This window comes from Mobula birostris, chromosome 1 (assembly GCF_030028105.1).
Source record: "Mobula birostris isolate sMobBir1 chromosome 1, sMobBir1.hap1, whole genome shotgun sequence".
Taxonomy (NCBI): Eukaryota; Metazoa; Chordata; class Chondrichthyes; order Myliobatiformes; family Myliobatidae; genus Mobula; species Mobula birostris.
In genome coordinates, this window is record NC_092370.1 from 225,725,774 (window position 1) to 225,747,349 (window position 21,576).

Here is a 21,576-nt window from a genome sequence, read left to right on the forward strand (position 1 = left end):
AGGTTGTAGGAACATTTTAATGATAGGGCAGGTGTTATCCCCTCTGGTTCAATAGACTGATGGTTGAGGGGGAATAACTGTTCCTGAATCTGGTGGTGTGAGTCCTGAGGCTCCTGTACCTCCTTCCTGATGGCAGCAGTGAGAAGAGAGCATGTCCTAGGTGATGGGGGCCCCTGACGATGGATACTGCTCTCCTGCGGCAACTCTTCGTGTAAATCTGTCCAGTGGTGAGGAGGGCTTTACCCACGATGGACTGGGCTGTATCCACTACTTTTGTGGATTTTACATTCAAGGGCATTGGTCTTTCCAGGTGATGCAGCCAGTCAATATACTCTCTACTACACATCTATAGAAGTTTGTCAAAGTTTTGGACGTCATGCCAAATCTTCATAAACTTGTAAGGAAGTAAAGGCTCTGCCATGCTTTCTTCGTAATTGTACATACGCTGGGCCCAAGAGAGGCCCTCGGAAATAGTAACACTGAGGAATTTGAAGTTGCTAACCCTCTCCACCTCCGATCCTCCACTGGGGGCTGGCTCGTGGGCTTCTGGTTTCCTCTTCCTGAGGCTAATAATCAGCTTCTTGGTCTTGCTGAAAATGAGAGAAAGGTTATTGCTGTGGCGCCACTCAGCCAGATTTTCAGGCTCCCTCCTCTATGCTGATTCGTCACCATTGTTGATTCAGCCAGTGACTGTGGTGTCGTCAGCAAACCTGGAATATGGCATTGGAGCTGTGCTTTGCCACACAGTCATGATTGCAAAGCAAGTAGAGCAGGGGGCTAAGTACACAAACGTGGTGAACCTGCGCTGATAGAGATTGTGGAGGAGACGTTGTTGCCAATCCGAACTGACTGGGGTCTGCAAGTGAGGAAATCGAGGATCCACCTGTACAAGGAGGTATTGTAGCCATTTGCTTGTAGCCGTTGAAGCTTATTTGTTAGTTTTGAGAGGGTGATAGTATTAAATGCTGAGCTGTAGTCAGTGAAGAGCATCCTGATGTGTGCATATTTTGTTTGTGAAGAGCCAATAAGATGGTATCTGCTGTGGAACTGTTACACCGGTAGGCAAATTGGAGCTGATCCAAGTTGCTTCTCAGGCAAGAGTTGATATGTTTCATCACCAAACTCATCAAAACACTTATCTCTGTAGATGTAAGTACCTCTGGATAATAGTTACCACATTCTTCTTGGGCACCGGTATAATTGAAGCCTGCTTGAAGGAGGTGGGTACCTCAGACTGCTGAAGCAAGAGGCTAGAGATATCGGTGAACACTCCAGCCAGCTGAGGGTCTTTAGTACTTGGCCAGAGACCCCATCTGGGCTGGATGCTTTCTGTGGGTTCACCCTCCTGATGGCTGCTTGCACGTCGGCCTCGGAGACTGAAGTTACAGGATCACTGGGGGCTGTGGGAGCTTGTGATGGTTCCTCCACGTTTTGATGCTCAAAGCGAGCATAGAAGGCATCGAGCTCGCCTGGAAGCGAAAAGCCCTGTTGTTGTCCATGTCACTTGATTTTGAATTATAAGTGGTGATAGCTTTCAAGTCCTGCTGCAACTGTCGAGCTTCCTTTTGCTGGTTCAAGTTTAGGCCAGAATTCCCACTTCGCCTATGAGATGGCTTTCCGGAGATCGTACCTGGACCTTTTGTAACTTTCTTGGTCACCAGACTTGAATGCCTCTGATCTGGCCCTCAGTAGATTGTGGTTCTCATGGTTCATTCAGGCTTCTGGTTGGGGTAGGCTCTGAATAATTTTGTGAGGCTCACTCGTAAACAACTATTTTAACTGTTAGTGGGGTCTCTGATTATTAAACAGTGTGACTGTGGAGTGAGGTTATGTGGTTTCTGATGGTTAAATAGTGAGGTAATGGGGTCTCGGGTAGATTAACAGTGTGCTTTGGGGGATCTCGGGTGGATTAACAGTAGGGTTGTGAGTTCTTCCAGATGAAACTCTTAAGGTGGAGGGCTGAATCCTTGCCAACACTCTTTATGGGTGCTCGTTTGCATAGTCAATTGTGACATAAACAGATGTGGAAATTTTGTGCCTGAGGTGTTCCCAGCTTTATTGTGTGGACGCTGCGTTGTTATCGACTGGCTCAGAGCCAAATTAAGTAAGTAGCTGGCTGTCTGCCCTTATGGTCGGTCGGACACAATAGAACATAAAAGCTATGAACGAGTGCATTTCTTTAACATAAAAAGCATGGCATAAAGACCAGACTAGTTGACCCAACTTCACATGAGCACAAATAGTACTTCTTTCTATTCCTATCTCCTTGGATAAGCTGTGTTTGCACAGCTTCTCCTTATTAGTTACATAATGAAGTTTTCTTTGATGACAGAGTTTATTGGTGACTTTTGCTCCCTAGCTGGGTAGGGTTTGGTTTGAACTGGTAGGTGTCAGAGATTTCATAGGCGGCTGTGCAGGATTGTCTTGAGACCTTTGAAAGGTGATAGACATCGGGTAGCCCAGTGGGAAGTTGAAAACACCAACTTTGCAAGCTAAGACCATAAAACATAGCAGAATTATGCCATTTAGTCCACCAATCTGCTCTGCCATTTGATAATGGCTAACTTATAATCCCTCTCACCTCATTTTCCTGCCTTCTCCCCTTAACCTTTGACACCTTTACGAATTAAGAACCGATCAATGTCAGCTTTAAATATACCCAATGACTTGGCCTCCACAGACATTTGTGGAGTGAATTCCACAGGTTCACCACCCTCTGGCTAAAGAAATTCCTCTCTATACATTTATACTATAAGTTCCTATACAATTCTATCCCCCATTAAGAAAGCTGTAAAGTTCCTCGCTCCTTTCTCAACAGCAGTTCCCCAACAACACCACCCACTTCCATCTGGCAAAACTGATCCTCACACTGAACAATTTCTCTTTCAGCTCCTCGCACTTTCTCCAAGCTCAGTCTAGCCGAGGGTATCCATGTAGCCCCAGCTATGCATGCCTTTGTGTTGGCTATGTGGAACAGTCCATATTCCAAGCCTTCCCCAAGCTCCCTAACTCTTTCTGCGCTACTGTGATGACTAGATTGGTGCTGCTTCATGTCTTTCATTATGCTGAGCTCATCACTTTCATTAACTCTGCCTCCAACTTGCACCCTGACCTTAAATTCACTTGGTCCATTTTTGACACCCCTCTGCTTTTTCTCGATCTCACTGTCTCTACCTCTGGAGACAAGCTGTCTACGAATATCTTTTATAACTGGACTGACTCACACAGCTATCTTGACCATTACCTATTCCCAATCTGTCTCCTTTTTCTCAGTCCTTTGTCTCCACCACATCTGTTTCCAGGATGAGGCTTTCCTCGTCAGGACACCACTTTCCCACCACTGATGCTGCCTCATTTCCTCCATTTCCCAGACATCCACCCTCATCCCTTAACAGAGATGGAGTTCCTCTTGTCCTCACCTATCGCCCCATCAGCCTCCACATTCAGCACACAATTCTCTGCAGATTCCACATCTTCAATGGGATCCTCCCACCAAACACACCTTTACCTCAACTCCACTCTCCACTTTCCCAAGAGATTGTTCCCTCCGTGATTCCCTTGTCCACTTGACCCTTCCCAATAATCTCCTTCCTGACACTTCTACATCTGGCTATTCACCTCCTTCCACCCCATTCAGGGCCGTAAAAGTCCTTCCATGTGAGGCAACACTGATGTGAATCGTTTTGGGCAGTCTATTGTATCCATTGGTGCTGATGCAATCTCTACAATGGTAAGACCTGATGTAGGTTGAGGGACAACGTTGTCAAGCACTTTCGATCCATCCATAAAATGCAGGATTACTGGTGGCCAATCGCCATTCCCATTCTGACATGTTGGTCTATGGCATCCTGTACTACCGCAGTGAGGCCAGTCTCAGGTTGGAAGAGCAACACTTCATATTCTGTCTGGCTAGCCTTTGATCTGAGGGCAGGAACATTGATTTCTCCAACTCTTGGTGATTTTCCAGCTCCCCCTTCCCCTTTCTATTCCCTATTCTCACTCTCCCCCCCCCCTTACCTCTTCTTCTTCACCTGCCGATCACCTCACCCTGATGCCTGTCTTTCCCTTTTGCCCATGGTCCAATCTCCTATCAGATTCCTTCTTTTCCAGCTTCTTACTTCAGCCCCACACATTGAGAAGTGATTGTTTGAGTGTGGCTGTACATACATAGGGTTAGCTTGTATAGACTGATTGTATGTACATAAAGTGACACGAGGTGCAGAAGTATCTGAACATAAGGTGACAGACAGGAAATGATAAAGTCACTAAGTGACTCTTGGCAAGAGGAACTCCTCTAGGTAGCAGCAGGGCAGATGAAAACACGGTAAGGCAGTAAAGTAGGTTGGTATGGAAGAGTACAGTCAACGTTTCGGGCGGAGACCCTCCTCCAGTCCTGCCGAAGGGTCTCAGCCCAAAACGTCCACTGCACTCTTTTCCAGAGATGCTGCCTGGCCTGCTGAGTTCCTCCAGCATTTTGTGTGTGTTGCTCGGATTTCCAGCATCTGCAGATTTTCTCTTGTTTGTGAGTAGGTGTGTGTCAGTGTAGGTATGAGGTGTGGACTAGAAGTGTAAAAGTGGCAGTGGATGCTGAGGGGCTATGGAGACGAGTGGCTGATGTGGATGTGGATGATGGTGGGGACTCTTGGGGAGGGTTAATGTGTGGAGGTGTTGATCAGCCTGGGGGGAAGTAACTGTTGTAGAGTCTAGTATTTAATAGATCAATAACCGGAAGGGAACACAGTGGCCCAGCTCCAGTGACTTGGACTGAACGCTGGTCTCTGGTGCTGATGATGTAGAGTTGTCTGTCTGCTCTGCCACATTGTGTGTTTCACCCAAGTGCTGCCCAGTTTCTTCCCACGTTGATGGGTTAATTGTCCGTCATGTCAGTGGGTGGTAGAAGATTCACTGGGGTGTCAATGGGCAAGAGTCTGTGTGTGGGTATGAGAGGGAGAAATAGATTTCAGACACAAGTGGGAAATGAGTTTGAAGAGATTGCTCTGAGAGTCCTCAGACAAGATGGGCTGAATGGAAATATATTTCTAAGTCTGGATACACTCGGTAGCTGCATTATTAGATACAAGAGTGGAACCCAGTGTGGTCTTCTGCTGATGTAGCCCACTCACGTCAAGGTTCAACATATTATACATTCAGAGATGCTCTTCTGCACGTCACTCTTGTAAAGCATGGTTATTTGAGTTACTCTCAGCTTCCTATCAACTTGAAACTGTCTGGGCATTCTCCTCTGACCAGGGTGTTTTCACCCATAGAATGTCCACTTACTCGATACCTTTTCATTTTCCTGTAAACTCTGGAGACTATTGTGTGTGAAAATGCCAGGAGATCAACAGTTTCTGAGATACTCAAATCAACCCATCAGGCATCAACAATCATTCGATAGTTGAAGTCAATTAGATCACATTTTTGGTGTTTGTTCTGTACAACAAATGAACCTCTTGAACAAGTCTGCATGCTTTTCTGTATTGAGTAGCTGCCACATGATTGGCTGATCAGATATTTGCATTAACAAGGTGTTCCTAACAAGGGGGTCATTGAATGTGTATTGGATCTGGTGATATTGATCCAGAGGTTCTTTGGAAGTCAAGAATAAGTCATAAAACCTGATGGTTAATTAGTAGTTACAGTGCCTATAAAAAGTATTCACCCCCCCCCCCCCACTTTGGAAGATTTCATGTTTTATTGTTTTATAGGATTTAATTTGGCCTTTTTTGGCACTGATCAACAGAAAAAGACTTCTGTGTCAAAATGAAAACAAATTTCTACGAATTGGTCTAAATGTATTACAATTATTAAACACAAAATAATTGATTGCATAAGTATTCACCACCCTTCGATATGACGCACCAAATCATCACTGGTGCAGCCAATTGGTTTTAGAAGTCACATAATTAATTAAGTGGAGGTCTGTTTTTGGAGACCTGAGTGCAGTCAAGATCTTTCAAATGATTGTAGTAAAAATACACCTGTATCTGGAAGGCCCAACTGCTGGTGAGTCAGTATCCTGACAGAAACTACATCGTGAAGACAAAAGAATATTCCAAGCAACTCCACAAAAAGGTTATTGAAAAGCACAAGTCAGGAGGTGGATACAAGAAAATTTCCAAGTCACTGAATATCCCTTGGAGTACAGTTAAGTCAATCATCAAGAAATGGAAAGAATATGGCACAGCTGTAAAGCTGCAGGCCGTCCTCAAAAACTGAGTGACTGTGCAAGGAGGGACTAGTGAGGGAGGCCACCAAGAGACCCATGACAATTCTGGAGGAGTGGCAAGCTTCAGTGGCTGACATGGGAGAGACTGCGCATACATAACTGTTGCCTGGGTTCTTCACCAGTCGCAACTTTATGGGAGAGTGGCAAAAAGAAAGCCACTGTTGGGAAAAAAAACTCTCATGAAATCTCAGCTAGAGTTTGCCAGAAGGCATGTGAGAGACTCTGAAGTCAGCTAGAAGCAGTTTCCATGGTCTGATGAAACCAAAGTTGAGCTCTCTGGCCATCAGACTAAATGCTATGTTTGGCATAAGCCAAACACAGCACATCATCAAAAACCCACCATCCCTACTGTAAAGTACGGTGGTGGCTGTGTTCATGCTGTGGGGTTGCTTCACTGTATCAGGCCCTGAAAGGCTTGTGAAGGTAGAGGGTAAAATGAATGCAGCAAAATACAGGGAAATCCTGGAGGAAAACCTGATGCAGTCTGCAAGAGAACTGCGACTTGGGAGAAGATTTGTTTCCAACAAGACAATGACCCCCAAGCATAAAGCCAAAGCTACACAGGAATGGCTTAAAAACAACAAAGTTATTGTCCTGGAGTGGACAAACCAGAGTCCAGACTTCAATCCAATTGAGAATATGTGACTGGACATGAAAAGTGCTGTTCCCTCACGATCCCCATGCAATCTGACAGAGCTTGAGCAGTTTTGTAAAGAAGAATGGGGTAGAATTGCAGTCTCCAGATGTGCAAAGCTGATATAAACCTATTCACACAGACTCAAGGCTGTAGTTGCTGCTAAAGGTGCATCTATTAAATACTGACTTGAAGGGGGTGAATACTTATGTCATCAATTATTTTGTGTTTCATATTTGTAATTAATTTAAATCGCTTTGTAGGGATTTGTTTTCACTTTGACACGAATGAGTTTTTCTGTTGTTCAGTATCAAAAAAGCCAATTTAGATCCACTCTGATTCAATGTTGTAAAACAATAAAACATGAAACCTTCCAAGGCCGGTGAATACCTTTTATAGGCACTGTAAGTGACACAAGAACAACGAACAAAGAAGGAGACAAACAACAGTATGTCGTGATTGTCTCATTCTCAGACTAGAGATAAAACACATTCCATTGATAAGACCTACCATTCAAAATAGCCAGATTAAAGTGATGTGACACCTGCTGCAGAAACCTGAGAAGCTTCTCAAAAATACCGAATCAGCAATATAGATTTATGAGAAAATTCACTGAATAATTATACATACAGGTGTTTATATATAAATTATAAATAACCATAGGAAAGTTAAACTACAGGAAAAATAACACTTTTACTCCCTAATCCAGCATGTATGACAGTGAGAGTTAGACTGCTACCGCACGGAAACAGGCCCTCAGGGCCCGTAACCCTCTAAACCAGGAGTTCCCATCCTGGGGGTTCACGGACCCTTCAGTTAATGGTAGAGGTACATGGCATTAAAAAGGTTTGGAATCCCCTCTCTAAACCTATTCTACCAATATAGCTGTCAAATTTGTTCGGAATGAGGGAAGGGTTTGGGTATTGAACATATGAGGGGCCCTAACTGGAGCTTCTCTTGTTGCAGGAACTGCGTGAGGACAACATGGTCCTAATCGAGACAAAGACCATGCTGGAGGAGCAGCTTATCATAGCGCGGGCTCGTTGTGATAAGCTGCATGATCTCGAGAAGGAGAACCTGCAGCTCAAGTCCAAACTTCAGGACCTGGAGATGGTAAGTGTTGCTTCTCACTGTCTACCCAGCTTGGAGAGAGTGCCCACTACAAAGCTGGTGTTGAGGTCATAATTGCGCTTTTGTTCAGAGTGCAAGACAAATAATAAGTCAAGAAAAATTAGTGTGTCTGAAGATCCGTGGTGTTTTGTGTAAACTTTCCCATTTGGTGGGTGTTGCATTTTACCATAGTTACCCATGTCTTTTTTTTCCAACTGTTGTTTTTTACACAATTCAAGTTTATCAAGTGTACATCGACACATGTAATTTAAGTGCTATTTGTGTTAACAACCAACAACCTAAGGATGTGTTGGGGCAGCCTGCAGGAGTCGCCACACATTCCAGCACCAACATAACCTACACACAGTGCTTGGCGAAACAGCACAGAACATGGCATGCAACAAATCAACAGCAGCAAAAACAAGCCGCATTTCTCCCTTCACAACTATGCACATCCACAGGCCCTCAACCCCAGGACAGGCCTCTTGGGCCTGCAAACACACTGGGCTCTGACCTCCCAGTGGACGTGCAGAGATTTAAAAAGTTTTCAAGTCGTACGTGTTGGCAGAATATACTCCCACCCCCCCACAAGACCATCGCGGATCTGTTCCCAGAAATGAGCATCTTGCTGGCTCATTTCATGGGGTATTTGGAACAGAGAACAGCCCATGATGTGCTGACTTTTTAACGAGGTAAAATTCCCTCACACATAGCCCTTCATATTTCCTTCACTCATGTGCCTGCCTAAGAGTCTGAATCAGAATTGGGTTTAACGTCACTGACGTATGTCGTGATATTCATTTAGCAGCAGCAACGTATTGCGGTACGTAATAATAAAAACTACAAATTACAAAATTGCTATAAAATAGTGCAAAAAAAGAAGGAAAACAGTGAGGTAGTGTTCATGGGTTCACTATCCATTCAGAAATCATACGGAGCAATGGAAGAACTCATTCCCGAATCAATGAGTGTGCGTCTTCAGGCTCTCCTACCTCCTCCTTGATGGTGGCAATGAGAAGAGGGCATGTACAGGGTGTTTGGGTTCCTCAATGATGGATGTCACCTTTTTTTGAGGCATTGCCTTTTGAAGATGTCCTGGACGCTGGGGAGATTAGTCCCCATGATGGAGCCAGATGAGTTTATAAACTTTCTGCAGTCTTTTCTGATCCTGTACGGTGGCCTCTCCATATGAGACAGTGATGCAACCAGTTTGAATGCTCTCCATGGTATATCCGCTGAAATTTGTGCACGTCTTTGGTGACATACAAATTATCCTCGAATTCCTAATGAAATATAGCCGCTGTCGTGCCTTCTTTGTGATTGAATCAATATGTTGGGCGCAAGATAGATCTTCACAGATCTTGACACCTCAGGAACTTTCCACTGCTGATCCCTTGATGAAGGCTGATGATGGGTCTCAGCTCAAAATGTCGACAATACTCTTTTCCATAGATGCTGCCTGGCCTGCTGATTTCCTCCATCTTTTTTTCACAACATATTCATTGACTTGTGAGGATAAAATCAGGCCTATGAGGTGTTATGTAGTTAAACCATTTTTCCCAGTATGAATAAAATTGTTCCAACTTATGATTAACAGATGCTGTTATCTCCTCCATTTTGTTAAATTACATTGTAATTTCCATCCATACATTTAAAGTTGGGCTCTCCTGTGATAACCATTTCCTGGTAAGGGTCTTTTTACCAGCCACCAGCAGTACATTCATTAAATATTTATCTCTTTTCAACCATTCTTGAGGTATATACCCAAAATATATGGTCTTACTCTCTAAGGGTATTTCACATTTAAAGATGTCTTGTAGGGCATTATGTATCCCACTCCAATAGTCTTTGATAATGGGGCATTCCCAGAAAATATGATAATGGTTTGCACTTTGATTTCCACAATTTCTCCAGCAAACAGGGGGGTTACTATCATAATGGGATTTCTGAGAGGGTGTAATTACCCTTACGTTGTCCTTACTTCGTTCACCACGATCAAAACGCTTAATTATGTCTAGTTTTACGCTAAGTGTAACACCCTTACGAGCTCTTTTAGGCTTTTCTGATACCATAGAACTCATCTTCCTAACGGATGCTCACAGGCACGTGTTTAAGCAATGCCGGCGAGAATGCAGATCTGGGGGAGGAGCTTGGCTGCTGGGGGCGCGCGCTGCCATTTTTTGTAACAGTGAAAATACCTTCTGTTAGCGAAAACAGGGTACTAATGTAGGTCTTTCGTAACAGCGAGGTTTCGTAAAGCGAATGTTCAAAAAGCAGGGGACACCTGTATTGAGTGCAGCTTACTTTCTCTGTCTCCGGGAGGCCTTGGAATGAGCACACGATGCGCCCTCTCAATTTCAATCTCCATAGTTGGGGGATTCTCCAGTGCTTCCCACAGCAACTTTTCTACAAACTCTGTCATCAACAATCCCTCCGCTCCTTCGGGAACATTATAAATCCTGATATTTTTCTGTCGCGATCTTCCCTCCTGGTCAAGCAATTTACTTTCCTGTTGATTTAGTATTCTTACTGTCTTTCTTAGTATCCGTTCCACGTTTTGCACGCGATCTTCCACCTTCTCAATTCAAGTCTCCGCCACTGCTATTTTCTGATTGACGTTGACTTTATATCATTGAGTTGCTGTTTTATATCTTTTTGGACTTCCCTTATCGCTTCCAAAATCCTTATCATATTTGCCACTTCGCCTGAACGAGGCCCAGCGTCAGCCTCGCCACCACGCGCACGTGTAGGAGAGCCGCTCGTTGTACCTCTCTCTTCCATAGGCTCCGCACTGATGCTTTTTTATCTCCATTCTTTTTCCCCATTCTTGCCCCCCTTATCAATTCAGATATTTTCGAAAGATCTTGTATTTGATGGATTAACGGAGCAATATGTGCGTTTTTCCAGAGGAGCTGTTGATTTAAGCTGCCATTCTGAACGATGACGTCACCGGAACCCCACACCCCTAGATTTCATTGGAAACTTTGAAGAATATATTTGGCCTATCCACTTGCCCCTAATTTTACAATGAGCTTCATTCTTCAAATGTGTTTCCTGCAAGAAGATCACATCGGCCTGTAGCGATTTTAGCTGAGACAGCACTTTACCCCTTTTCACGGGCTCATTAATCCCATCTACATTCCAGGAACAAAAAGTAATGTGATTTCTTGTCCCCTGACCTCCTTCCATCTCAGTATTCAACATCTGTATGATAATGTTTTTGATCTGTTCTGGACCTTGTAAATCTATCAGTCATTAGAAATGAATGGACCTGAAACAGCACTCCCTTACCCCTGTCCCTCCCTCCCCCCCCCCAACAACTCCCATCACCCTTGAAAGCTCGAGACAACCAATAAAGAAATCCATATCTCCATACACAAATACATCTAGTCAAAACTCTAGGAATAACTTCTTGATCTCTAACACTTCTCTGAACCAATCTAGTAGCTCCCCAGTTAAAAAGATGGTCACAAAGCCAAATCTGGTATCGGAATGAAAAAAACGAGAAAAACTAGCAAACAGAGATTATCAAGATGTTAAAGTAAGTGTGATTCTCAAAGTTATAACTTACTCTAGCACCAGAAAGTCTAGCACCATTAACAACATATTCCTCATAAAACACCAGACTAGACCAACTCTTATTACTATCTGTGCACTCATAGGGCCTTAATCCGACATTGTACAATCCAAATATAACTCAAAGAGTCCTGTTTTCTACAGAGATTAGAGGCAGGGCCTCATTAATGTTCGAAACGTTCACAATTTCTTACCGTGGAGTTTTACTTGGGTCATCTTCATTCTCTAAGGGGTTTCTTCTCACTGTGCACAGTCACTTCTCAGCATACGTTGAGATGACGTTGAAGTGACGTTCCGCATACCGGCGAGCTTCTTCTGGATCTGTAAACACCGCCTTGGTTCCATTAATTGTCACTCGTAGCTTTGCGGGATAGACGAGGCCAAACTTGACTCTGGGTCTACCCCGCAGCAACCTCCTGACTGGTGTGAAAGCTGCATGTCGTTTAGCCACCGTGGATGGAAGGTCTCTGAAGATATTGTAGATACTTGGTACCTATCACCTTCTGCATTATATCTTCACGATCAGGTGTCGTGGCAGCTCGTCGTCCCCCGGGCGCTTACGAAGTGCTCTATGTGCTCAGTCTATCACCGGAGCTTCTTCCAGGTTTAGAGCTTCTTATAGCATCTGTGCCGTGAAATTTCTTGTCTTCTGCCCATTTTCCTTCCCCTCTCGTAGGCCTGCAATTCTCAGATTCTGTCGTTTCAACCGTCCCTCTAAATCCAGGCATTTTTCAGAAGGTTGTTCAACTTGCCCACCAAGTCGCTTCACCTTGCTTTCCAGCTCCACAACTATGTCCGGAGCTCTGTTAGCCGACTCTGCTATCTCTTTGAGTTTGATCTTGTGTATTCAACTGGGCTTTCAATGCGGTAATCACAGCGTCGTTTTCCACTTTCAACAAAGCCATTTCATTTCTCAAAGCAACCGCTACCTCTGCAACTTTTTCTTCAATTTTCTTACAGATGTCTGACTTCATCGTAGTTAGCTCTGCATGTAGCAACTGTATGGCCACCAATACCGCATTCTTGTCCATACTCTGTGACGTGGCTCCACGTTGCCCTCACTCGTGAGCTCCGAGGCGTCAATTGGGCCTGTTTCTTCGTTTGTCTCTGCCTTAGCCGTTCCTCTTCTCGGCATTTTGTAGCGCAGTCCCTCACTCTTTCTCCTTCTGGTATGTATTGAAGAGCACCTCACCTCACCTCAAACTGACTTTGTGTAAATGAAGTTTTAATATCAAATCTGCCAGAGCTACAGGAGGGTGTGTCCTACTTGCTCGTGGTTCAACAGCACCCCCCCCCCCCACAAGCTAATCCCATCTGAATGTGATGCCAATTGAAACTCATACCTCCAGCCTGCAAGTGTCCTGTATCTTTCTGTTCTCGAACGCAAGTGATTCTGCAGATGCTGGAAATTTTCAGCAGCACACCTAGAAAAGATGCTGAAAATCTCAAACAACCCAGCCCTGATGAAGAGTATCAGCCCGAAATGTTGACTGTTTATTCCCTTCCATGGATTATCCCTGACCTGTTGAGCTCCTCCAGCATTTTGTGTCTGATCCCTGTGTTTTCATGAGCCTGGCTGAATGCCTTTTAAACATTTCTGTTTCCACTGTATCACTATTTTTGCTTTCTTTTTGCTCTACTTATATATTTTGTATAGCTTTTATTGTAATTTTGTATGTTTTTTGTATTGCACTGTACTGCTACTACAAAATGACAAATGTCAGTGTTAACAAATCTGATTCTGATGTCACTGTCTAGGCCAGGAATTCCCCATTCCTATCTGTGCTCAGACTGAGTGATATACAAGGGCATCACTCCATTCAGTTTTCTTCCTGACAGACATTACTGAACTAAGTGGCATTCCAAAGTAACCCCAGAATCATGGTCACAAACTCAGAAAGGGCTGGGAGACTTTTCCAAATGCACTCTGATTTCTAAACTGCTCGTGACTACTACTACTACGTCGACTCAGGCCTAGGGGGCCGGCGTTGGGTGCGATGACGGACTCTCCACTTCTCCCTGGCACCAGGGCAGGAATAGATTCTCAATATTCCTGAATTTCAGTGCTTTAAAAGGGATAGAGAGGGCGGAAAAAGGGGAGGAGAGGTGGCATTACTGGTCAGGGATACTATTACAGCTACAGAAAGGGTGGGTAATGTAGCAGGATCCTCTTTTGAGTCAATATGGGTGGAAGTCAGGAACAGGAAGGGAGCAGTTACTCTACTGGGGGTATTCTATAGGCCCCCTGGTAGCAGATACAGAGGAGCAGAGTGGGAGGCAGATTTTGGAAAGGTGCAAAAATAACAGGGTTGTTATCATGGGTGACTTTAACTTCCCTAATATTGATTGGCACCTGATTAGTTCCAAGGGTTTAGATGGGGCAGAATTTGTTAAGTGTGTCCAGGATGGATTCCTGTCACAGTATGTGGACAGGCCGACCAGGGGGAATGTCATACTAGATCTAGTACTAGGTAATGAACCAGGTCAGGTCACAGATCTCTCAGTGGGTGAGCATCTGGGGGACAGTGACCACCGCTCCCTGGCCTTTATAATTATCATGGAAAAGGATAGAATCAAAGAGGACAGGAAAATTTTTAATTGGGGAAAGGCAAATTATGAGGCTATAAGGCTAGAACTTGCAGGTGTGAATTGGGATGATGTTTTTGCAGGGAAATGTACTATGGACATGTGGTCGATGTTTAGAGATCTCTTGCGGGATGTAAGGGATAAATTTGTCCCGGTGAGGAAGATAAAGAATGGTAGGGTGAAGGAACCATGGATGACAAGTGAGGTGGAAAATCTAGTCAGGAGGAAGAAGGCAGCATACATGAGGTTTAGGAAGCAAGGATCAGCTGGGTCTATTGAGGAATATAGGGAAGCAGGAAAGGAGCTTAAGAAGAGGCTGAGAAGAGCAAGAAGGGGGCATGAGAAGGCCCTGGTGAGTAGGGTAAAGGAAAACCCCAGCGCATTCTTCAATTATGTGAAGAAAAAAAGGATGACAGGAGTGAAGGTAGGACCGATTAGAGATAAAGGTGGGAAGATGTGCCTGGAGGCTGTGGAAGTGAGTGAGGTCCTCAATGAATACTCCTCTTCGGTATTCACCAATGAGAGGGAACTTGATGATGGTGAGGACAATATGAGTGAGGTTGATGTTCTGGAGCATGCTGATATTAAGGGAGAGGAGGTGTTGGAGTTGTTAAAATACATTAGGACAGATAAGTCCCCGGGGCCTGACGGAATATTCCCCAGGCTGCTCCACGAGGCGAGAGAAGAGATTGCTAAGCCTCTGGCTAGGATCTTTATGTCCTCGTTGTCCACGGGAATGGTACCAGAGGATTGGAGGGAGGCGAATGTTGTTCTCTTGTTCAAAAAAGGTAGTAGGGGTAGTCTGGGTAATTATAGACCAGTGAGCCTTACGGCTGTGGCGGGAAAGCTGTTGGAAAAGATTCTTAGAGATAGGATCTATAGGCATTTAGAGAATCATGGTCTGATCAGGGACAGTCAGCATGGCTTTGTGAAGGGCAGATCGTGTCTAACAAGCCTGATAGAGTTCTTTGAGGAGGTGACCAGGCATATAGATGAGGGTAGTGCAGTGGATGTGATCTATATGGGTTTTAGTAAGGCAATTGACAAGGGTCCACACGGTAGGCTTATTCAGAAAGTTAGAAGGCATGGGATCCAGGGAAGTTTGGCCAGGTGGATTCGGAATTGGCTTGCCTGCAGAAGGCAGAGGGTGGTGGTGGAGGGAGTACATTCAGATTGGAGGATTGTGACTAGTGGTGTCCCACAAGGATCTGTTCTGGGACCTCTACTTTTCGTGATTTTTATTAATGACCTGGATGTGGGGGTAGAAGGGTGGGTTGGCAAGTTTGCAGACGACAAAAGGTTTGTGGTGTTGTAGATAGTGTAGAGGATTGTCAAAGATTGCAGAGACATTGATAGGATGCAGAAGTGGGCTGAGAAGTGGCAGATGGAGTTCAACCCGGAGAAGTGTGAGGTGGTACACTTTGGAAGGACAAACTCCAAGCAGAGTACAAAGTAAATGGCAGGATACTTGGTAGTGTAGAGGAGCAGAGGGATCTCGGGGTACATGTCCACAGATCCCTGAAAGTTGCCTCACAGGTGGATAGGGTAGTTAAGAAAGCTTATGGGGTGTTAGCTTTCATAAGTCGAGGGATAGAGTTTAAGAGTCGCGATGTAATGATGCAGCTCTATAAAACTCTGATTAGGCCACACTTGGAGTATTGTGTCCAGTTCTGGTCACCTCACTATAGGAAGGATGTGGAAGCATTGGAAAGGGTACAGAGGAGATTTACCAGGATGCTGCCTGGTTTAGAAAGTATGCATTATGATCAGAGATTAAGGGAGCTAGGACTTTACTCTTTGGAGAGAAGGAGGATGAGAGGAGACATGATAGAGGTGTACAAGATAATAAGAGGAATAGATAGAGTGGATAGCCAGTGCCTCTTCTCCAGGGCACCACTGCTCAATACAAGAGGACATGGGTTTAAGGTAAGGGGTGGGAAGTTCAAGGGGGATATCAGAGGAAGGTTTTTTACTCAGAGTGGTTGGTGCATGGAATGCACTGCCTGAAGTCAGTGGTGGAGGCAGATACACTAGTGAAGTTTAAGAGACTACTAGACAGGTATATGGAGGAATCTAAGGTGGGGGCTTATATGGGAGGCAGGGTTTGAGGGTCGGCACAACATTGTGGGCTGAAGGGCCTGTATTGTGCTGTACTATTCTATGTTCTATGTTCTATGTTCCGTCTCCCTCATCAGTGTGTTCAGTTCATCTACATTAGCCTTTCCGCTGTCTTCTAGGAGCGTGTTGACCATAGTCTTGGGAGGGCGCCCAGGGTTCATCCTCCCGTGCTCGGGCTCCCATATGATGACTAGGCTGGCAGGTAGCTCGGGGTGGCATAGACAGTGCCCTGCTAGTTGCAGTCTTCTCGCCTCGATTTTAGTGGAGAGCATCGGTAGGTTGTTATAGAGCTCGACGTTCGTCATGTGCTGTTGCCAACTCACGTCAAGAGCCATCCGGAGCATTCATGTATAGCAACCATCTAGAGACTTTCGCATCGTCTTGGTGAGTGTCCACATCTCGCATCCGTACATGAGAATGGACTCTATGACTGCTATGAAAATCCGTTTTTTAAGCCCTCTGGTCAGGTTCGACTTCCAGATTTCCTTCATGTCGTTCATAGCCCTCCATGCCAGCGCCTTCTGTATCTTTATGTCCTTCTCCGAACTCATCATTCTTGACCCGAGGTACTTGTAGTCAAAGACTTTCTTAATGGTATCATTCTTTACAGTCTTGAGAGTACCTGCCTCGCAGTTAAACGCCATGAACTCTTTTTAGTGTTTAGGTGAAGTCCAACTTTATTGCACTCAGTTTCCACTTTTGTCAGTAGCTGCTGTGCTTCCTCCATCTGGTCAGAGAGCAGAACTATGTCATCTGCAAAAACTGGTCTGACCCTTGTGGTTCGTCCTGGTTTTATGGTAAAACCAAACTTGTCATGATCTTTGGTAGCTTGACGTAGAGCATAATCAAGGATGATTATAAAGATGTAGGGTGCCAGAGTGTCTCCTTGCAGCACACCAGCTCGGAGCTCGAACACTGCTGTTTCTCCGTCTGGTGATACAACTTTCACCATGGTTTTGGTGTAGCTGGACTGTTCATGAACTCATCAACAATACCTCACTATTTTGCTTTCTTTTTCCTATACATATTGAATTATTTATATACAAGTTTCTTATTGTAATTTATGGTTTATTTTATGTATTGCATTGTACTGTTGCCGCAAAGCAATGAATTTCATGATATGTCGGTGATAATAAGCCTGATTCTGATTCACTCCATCTGCCCATCACCCACACTTCCATCCCACTGGGCCCCCTCCCCACACTGATCACATATGCTCTTCCCTGCCCATCACCCTTCTTTGGTTCCAACTTCCTCTCCTATTGGATCCCACCATCAGCAGCCTTTTGTTACCTCTACCTATCATCTCCCAGCCGTGTCGCTATCCCCATTCTCCCTTTCTCCATCTGCCTCTCACCTGGACCATAAGACATTGAGATGTAGCAGCAGAATCAGGCCATTTGGCCCACTGAGTCTGCTCCACCGTTCCACCATGGCTGATTCATTATCCTTCTCAACCCCATTCTCCTGCCTTTTGCCCATAATCTTTCACACCCTTACTAATCAAGAACCTGTCATCTTCTGCTTTAAATATATTCAATGACTTGACCTCCTCAGCCATCTGTGGCAATGAATTCCACAGATTCACCACCCTCTGGCTAAAGAAATTCCTCCTCATCTCTATGTTGAAAGGACGTCCTTCTTCTCTGAGGCTGTGCCCTCTGGTGATCCACACTGACAAATTGCTGATGGAGCAACCTACGGAGGGAAATAAAGAGTTGCCTTTTAAGGCTGAGACCTTTCACCAGGAATGATGCTGGGAATTCTGATTCTGATTCCACTTCTGGGCAGGACCGGGAGGCAGATCGGAAGCGTATCGAAGAGCTGGTCGAGGAGAATATGGTGCTGGAAATTGAGAAAAAGCAGAGCATGAATGAATCTGCTCATCTTGGCTGGGAGCTGGAGCAGATGTCAAAGAGTACTGACCTGCTGGACGGTAAGTTTCCTCCAAAACTGTTGCTTGGTTCAGGCGGTCAGTGACCAGCTGAGTGTCAGAGAGAAGTAAATCATCATCTTGAGATTGCTGCATTGAGTTGGCTGGAATTGGGTAGAAAAAAGTAGAATGCATTTCAACATTCAAAGTAAATTTATTATCAAAGTACATATTTGTCACTGCATCATAGAACATTATGGAACATGGAATAATATAACACAGTACAGGCTCTTTGACTCACCATGTTGTGCCGACACTTTAGCCTACTCTCAGATTAATTTAGCCCTTCACTCCAATAGCCCATCAATTTCTTCCAATTACCATAAAATTTATTCTTTATCCACCTGCCTTGCTGCCCTCTGTGCACTTTGGTCATAACCTTAAATCTCCCTCTTTACCTCAACAATTTCTTCCCAACACACTTCTCTTAATTAAACTCCATTTGCCTCCTTTGTGCCTGCCTTCTACATTAAGATCTCACGGAGACATAGAGCCAGAAACAGGCCATTCTGCCCACTGAGTCTGTGCCAGTCATTGTACCCAATTGCTCCCAGGCCAATCTTATTTTATTCTTCCCATGCTCCACCAGCTCAGCGTGGCCTAGGTGGACCAAAGGGCAAGTTTCTGTGCTGTACCACATACAAATCCCTCACAGACAATGGCAGAATTGAACCTGGGTTGCTGGTGTTGTAAAGCATTGCCAGGACAGCAGAGGTTGTGGTCCAGTGCTTCAGCTGGAAGCCAGCACCTTCAATAGTGCATTTCTCTCTCCGCACTGAATTCCTCAAACTTCCAGAGATGAAGTTTGATGTGGCGATGTATTATAAAAGATGCCCATCGCACACCCCAGCCTGTCCAATGTGTGATTTGGTTCCACTCTGTTATGGATAGAAAATTGGTGGCAGACAGGAAACAAAGAGTAGGTATTAACGGGTCCCTTTCAGAATGGCTGGCGGTGACCAGTGGGGTACTGCAAGGCTCACTGCTGGGACCGCAGCTATTTACAATGTACATTAATGATTCAGATGAAGGGATTAAAAGTAACATTAGCAAATTTGCTGATGACACAAAGCTGGGTGGCAGTGTGAAATGTGAGGAGGATGTTATGAGAATGCAGGGTGACTTGGACAGGCTGGGTGAGTGGGCAGATGCATGGCAGATGCAGTTTAATGTGGATAAATATGAGGTTATCCATCTTGGTGGCAAGAACAGGAAGGCAGATTACTATCTGAATGGCGTCAAGTTAGGAGAAGGGGAAGTACAATGAGATCTAGGTGTTCTTGTACATCAGTCACTGAAAGTAAGCATGCAGGTACAGCAGGCAGTGAAGAAGGCTAATGGCATGCTGGCCTTCATAACAAGGGGAATTGAGTAAAGGAGCAAAGAGGTCCTTCTGCAGCTGTACAGGGCCCAGGTGAGACCATACCTGGAGTACTGTGTGCAGTTTTGGTCTCCAAATTTGAGGAAGGAAATTATTGCTATTGAGGTAGTGCAGCGTAGGTTCACGAGGTTAATTCCCAAGATGGCGGGACTGTCATATGTTGAAAGATTGGAGCAACTGGGGTTGTACACACTGGAATTTAGAAGGATGAGAGGGGATCTGATTGAAACATATAAGATTATTAAGGGATTGGACACGCTGGAGGCAGGAAACATGTTACCGATGTTGGGTGAGTCCAGAACCAGAAGCCACAGTTTAAGAATAAGGGGTAGACAATTTAGAACGGAGTTGAGGAAAAACTTCTTCACACAGAGAGTTGTGGATCTGTGGAATGCTCTGCCTCAGAGGGCAGCGGAGGCCAATTCTCTGGATGCTTTCAAGAAAGAGTTAGATAGAGCTCTTAAAGATTGCGGAGCCAAGGGATATGGGGAGAAGGCAGGAACGGGGTCCTGATTGTGGATGATCAGCCATGATCACAGTGAGTGGTGGTGCTGGCTTGAAGGGCTGAATGGCCTACTCCTGCAACTATTGTCTGTTGTAGACCTTAAGTGATAGCCAACAAGCCACAAATTTCTTCAAAAAAAAAACAACCAGCAGAAAGCAGACCAAAGAATATATTTTTGGACGAGCCACATTATTCAGCATTTGGATAGTGCTGGTCTGAATTGGTGTTTTGTGACTCGGGAGAATTCATTAAAAGTTATTGCCTCATGAGCTTAGCAATCAACAAAACTCTGTGATGCACAAAAACCTGTTATTCCAGGAGCTTTTAGAAAGAATGAATTGAGTGCTGACCAATCTTTCCTTTTAGCAGTCCCCATTAATGAGTTCTAGAGAAGGACTTAACTTCTCAGGAGAGAGTATTTTGCTGCAGATCTGAAAGTGGCTGAACTCTTCACTTCCACAACAAAAAGCTCCTCAAAAAGCTGCAATCTGGTTTCCTTCAAAATTCGTTTCAAAGTAGGCTCAGTGTTTGATTTTGATTGTCCCCTGCCTTGGGGTCGAATGTACTGAATTTTCATCAGGTGATGAACTTGTGACCCAACTTCTCAAGCCTTTAGTGGGTTTTAATCCTGAAGGCACCATTGGTTTATTTAATAGGAAATCTCATACAAAGTAAGCCAAGCTCTGTCAGGTGGATAAACCTTTCCTTGCTCACATTGATAGCTGTGGAAATGCTGTTTACTTAGGGTCATAGAACACTACAGCATAGAAACAGGCCCTTTGGCCCATCTAGTCTGTCCTGAACTATCTTTCTGCCTAATCCCATCAACCTGCACCCAGACCATAGCCCTCCATATCCCTCCCATCTATGTACGTATCCAAGTATCTCTTAAGTTTTGAAATCAAACCCACATCCACCACTTCAGCTGGCAGCTCGTTCCACACTCTCACCATCCTCTGAGTGAAGAAGCTTCCCCTCAGGGGGAGGGAATGTCGACTCAGACCATGAGAGGCCTGCGTCGGGCATTTTCTTGCCTTACAAGGCGCAGATCAGAAGGCTGTGTGAGGTGCCACTCCTCGCACAGAAAACTTCCCCTCAGGTTCCCCTTAAATATTTCAGCTTCAACCCTATACCCATGATTTCTAGTTCTAGTCTCACCCAACTTGCTTGCATTTACCCTATCTATAATTTTGTATACCTCTATCAAATCTCCCCTCATTCTCCTAAGTCCCGGGGCAAATCTTTCCCAGTAATTCAGATCCTCAAGTCCCAGCAGCATCCTTGTAAATTCTCTCTCCACTCTTTCAAACTTATTGACATCTTTCCTGTCCATTTCTGACTATTGTAAAAAAAAAATTCCCGATTAGAGATGCATTTACTCAACATCTGCAACCTTCTGCTTTTTGCAATTGATAATACTCATTCATTATTAATGTTAGACCATAAGACATAGGAGCAGAATTGGACCATTTGGCCCATTGGGTCTGCTCTGACATTATATATT

At 44.7% G+C, this 21,576-nt stretch overlaps 1 protein-coding gene across 2 annotated transcripts in view; it reads left to right on the forward strand.

The window, feature by feature from the left end:
- Window positions 1-21,576, forward strand: part of ccdc88c (coiled-coil domain containing 88C) — a 256,545-nt gene that overhangs the window by 143,774 nt on the left and 91,195 nt on the right. For both annotated transcript variants that reach the window (XM_072272687.1, XM_072272697.1), the window contains 2 exons: window positions 7,830-7,976; window positions 18,045-18,189. In XM_072272687.1, the coding sequence (XP_072128788.1) occupies window positions 7,830-7,976; window positions 18,045-18,189 (292 nt within the window). The remainder of the gene's footprint in view (window positions 1-7,829; window positions 7,977-18,044; window positions 18,190-21,576) is intronic.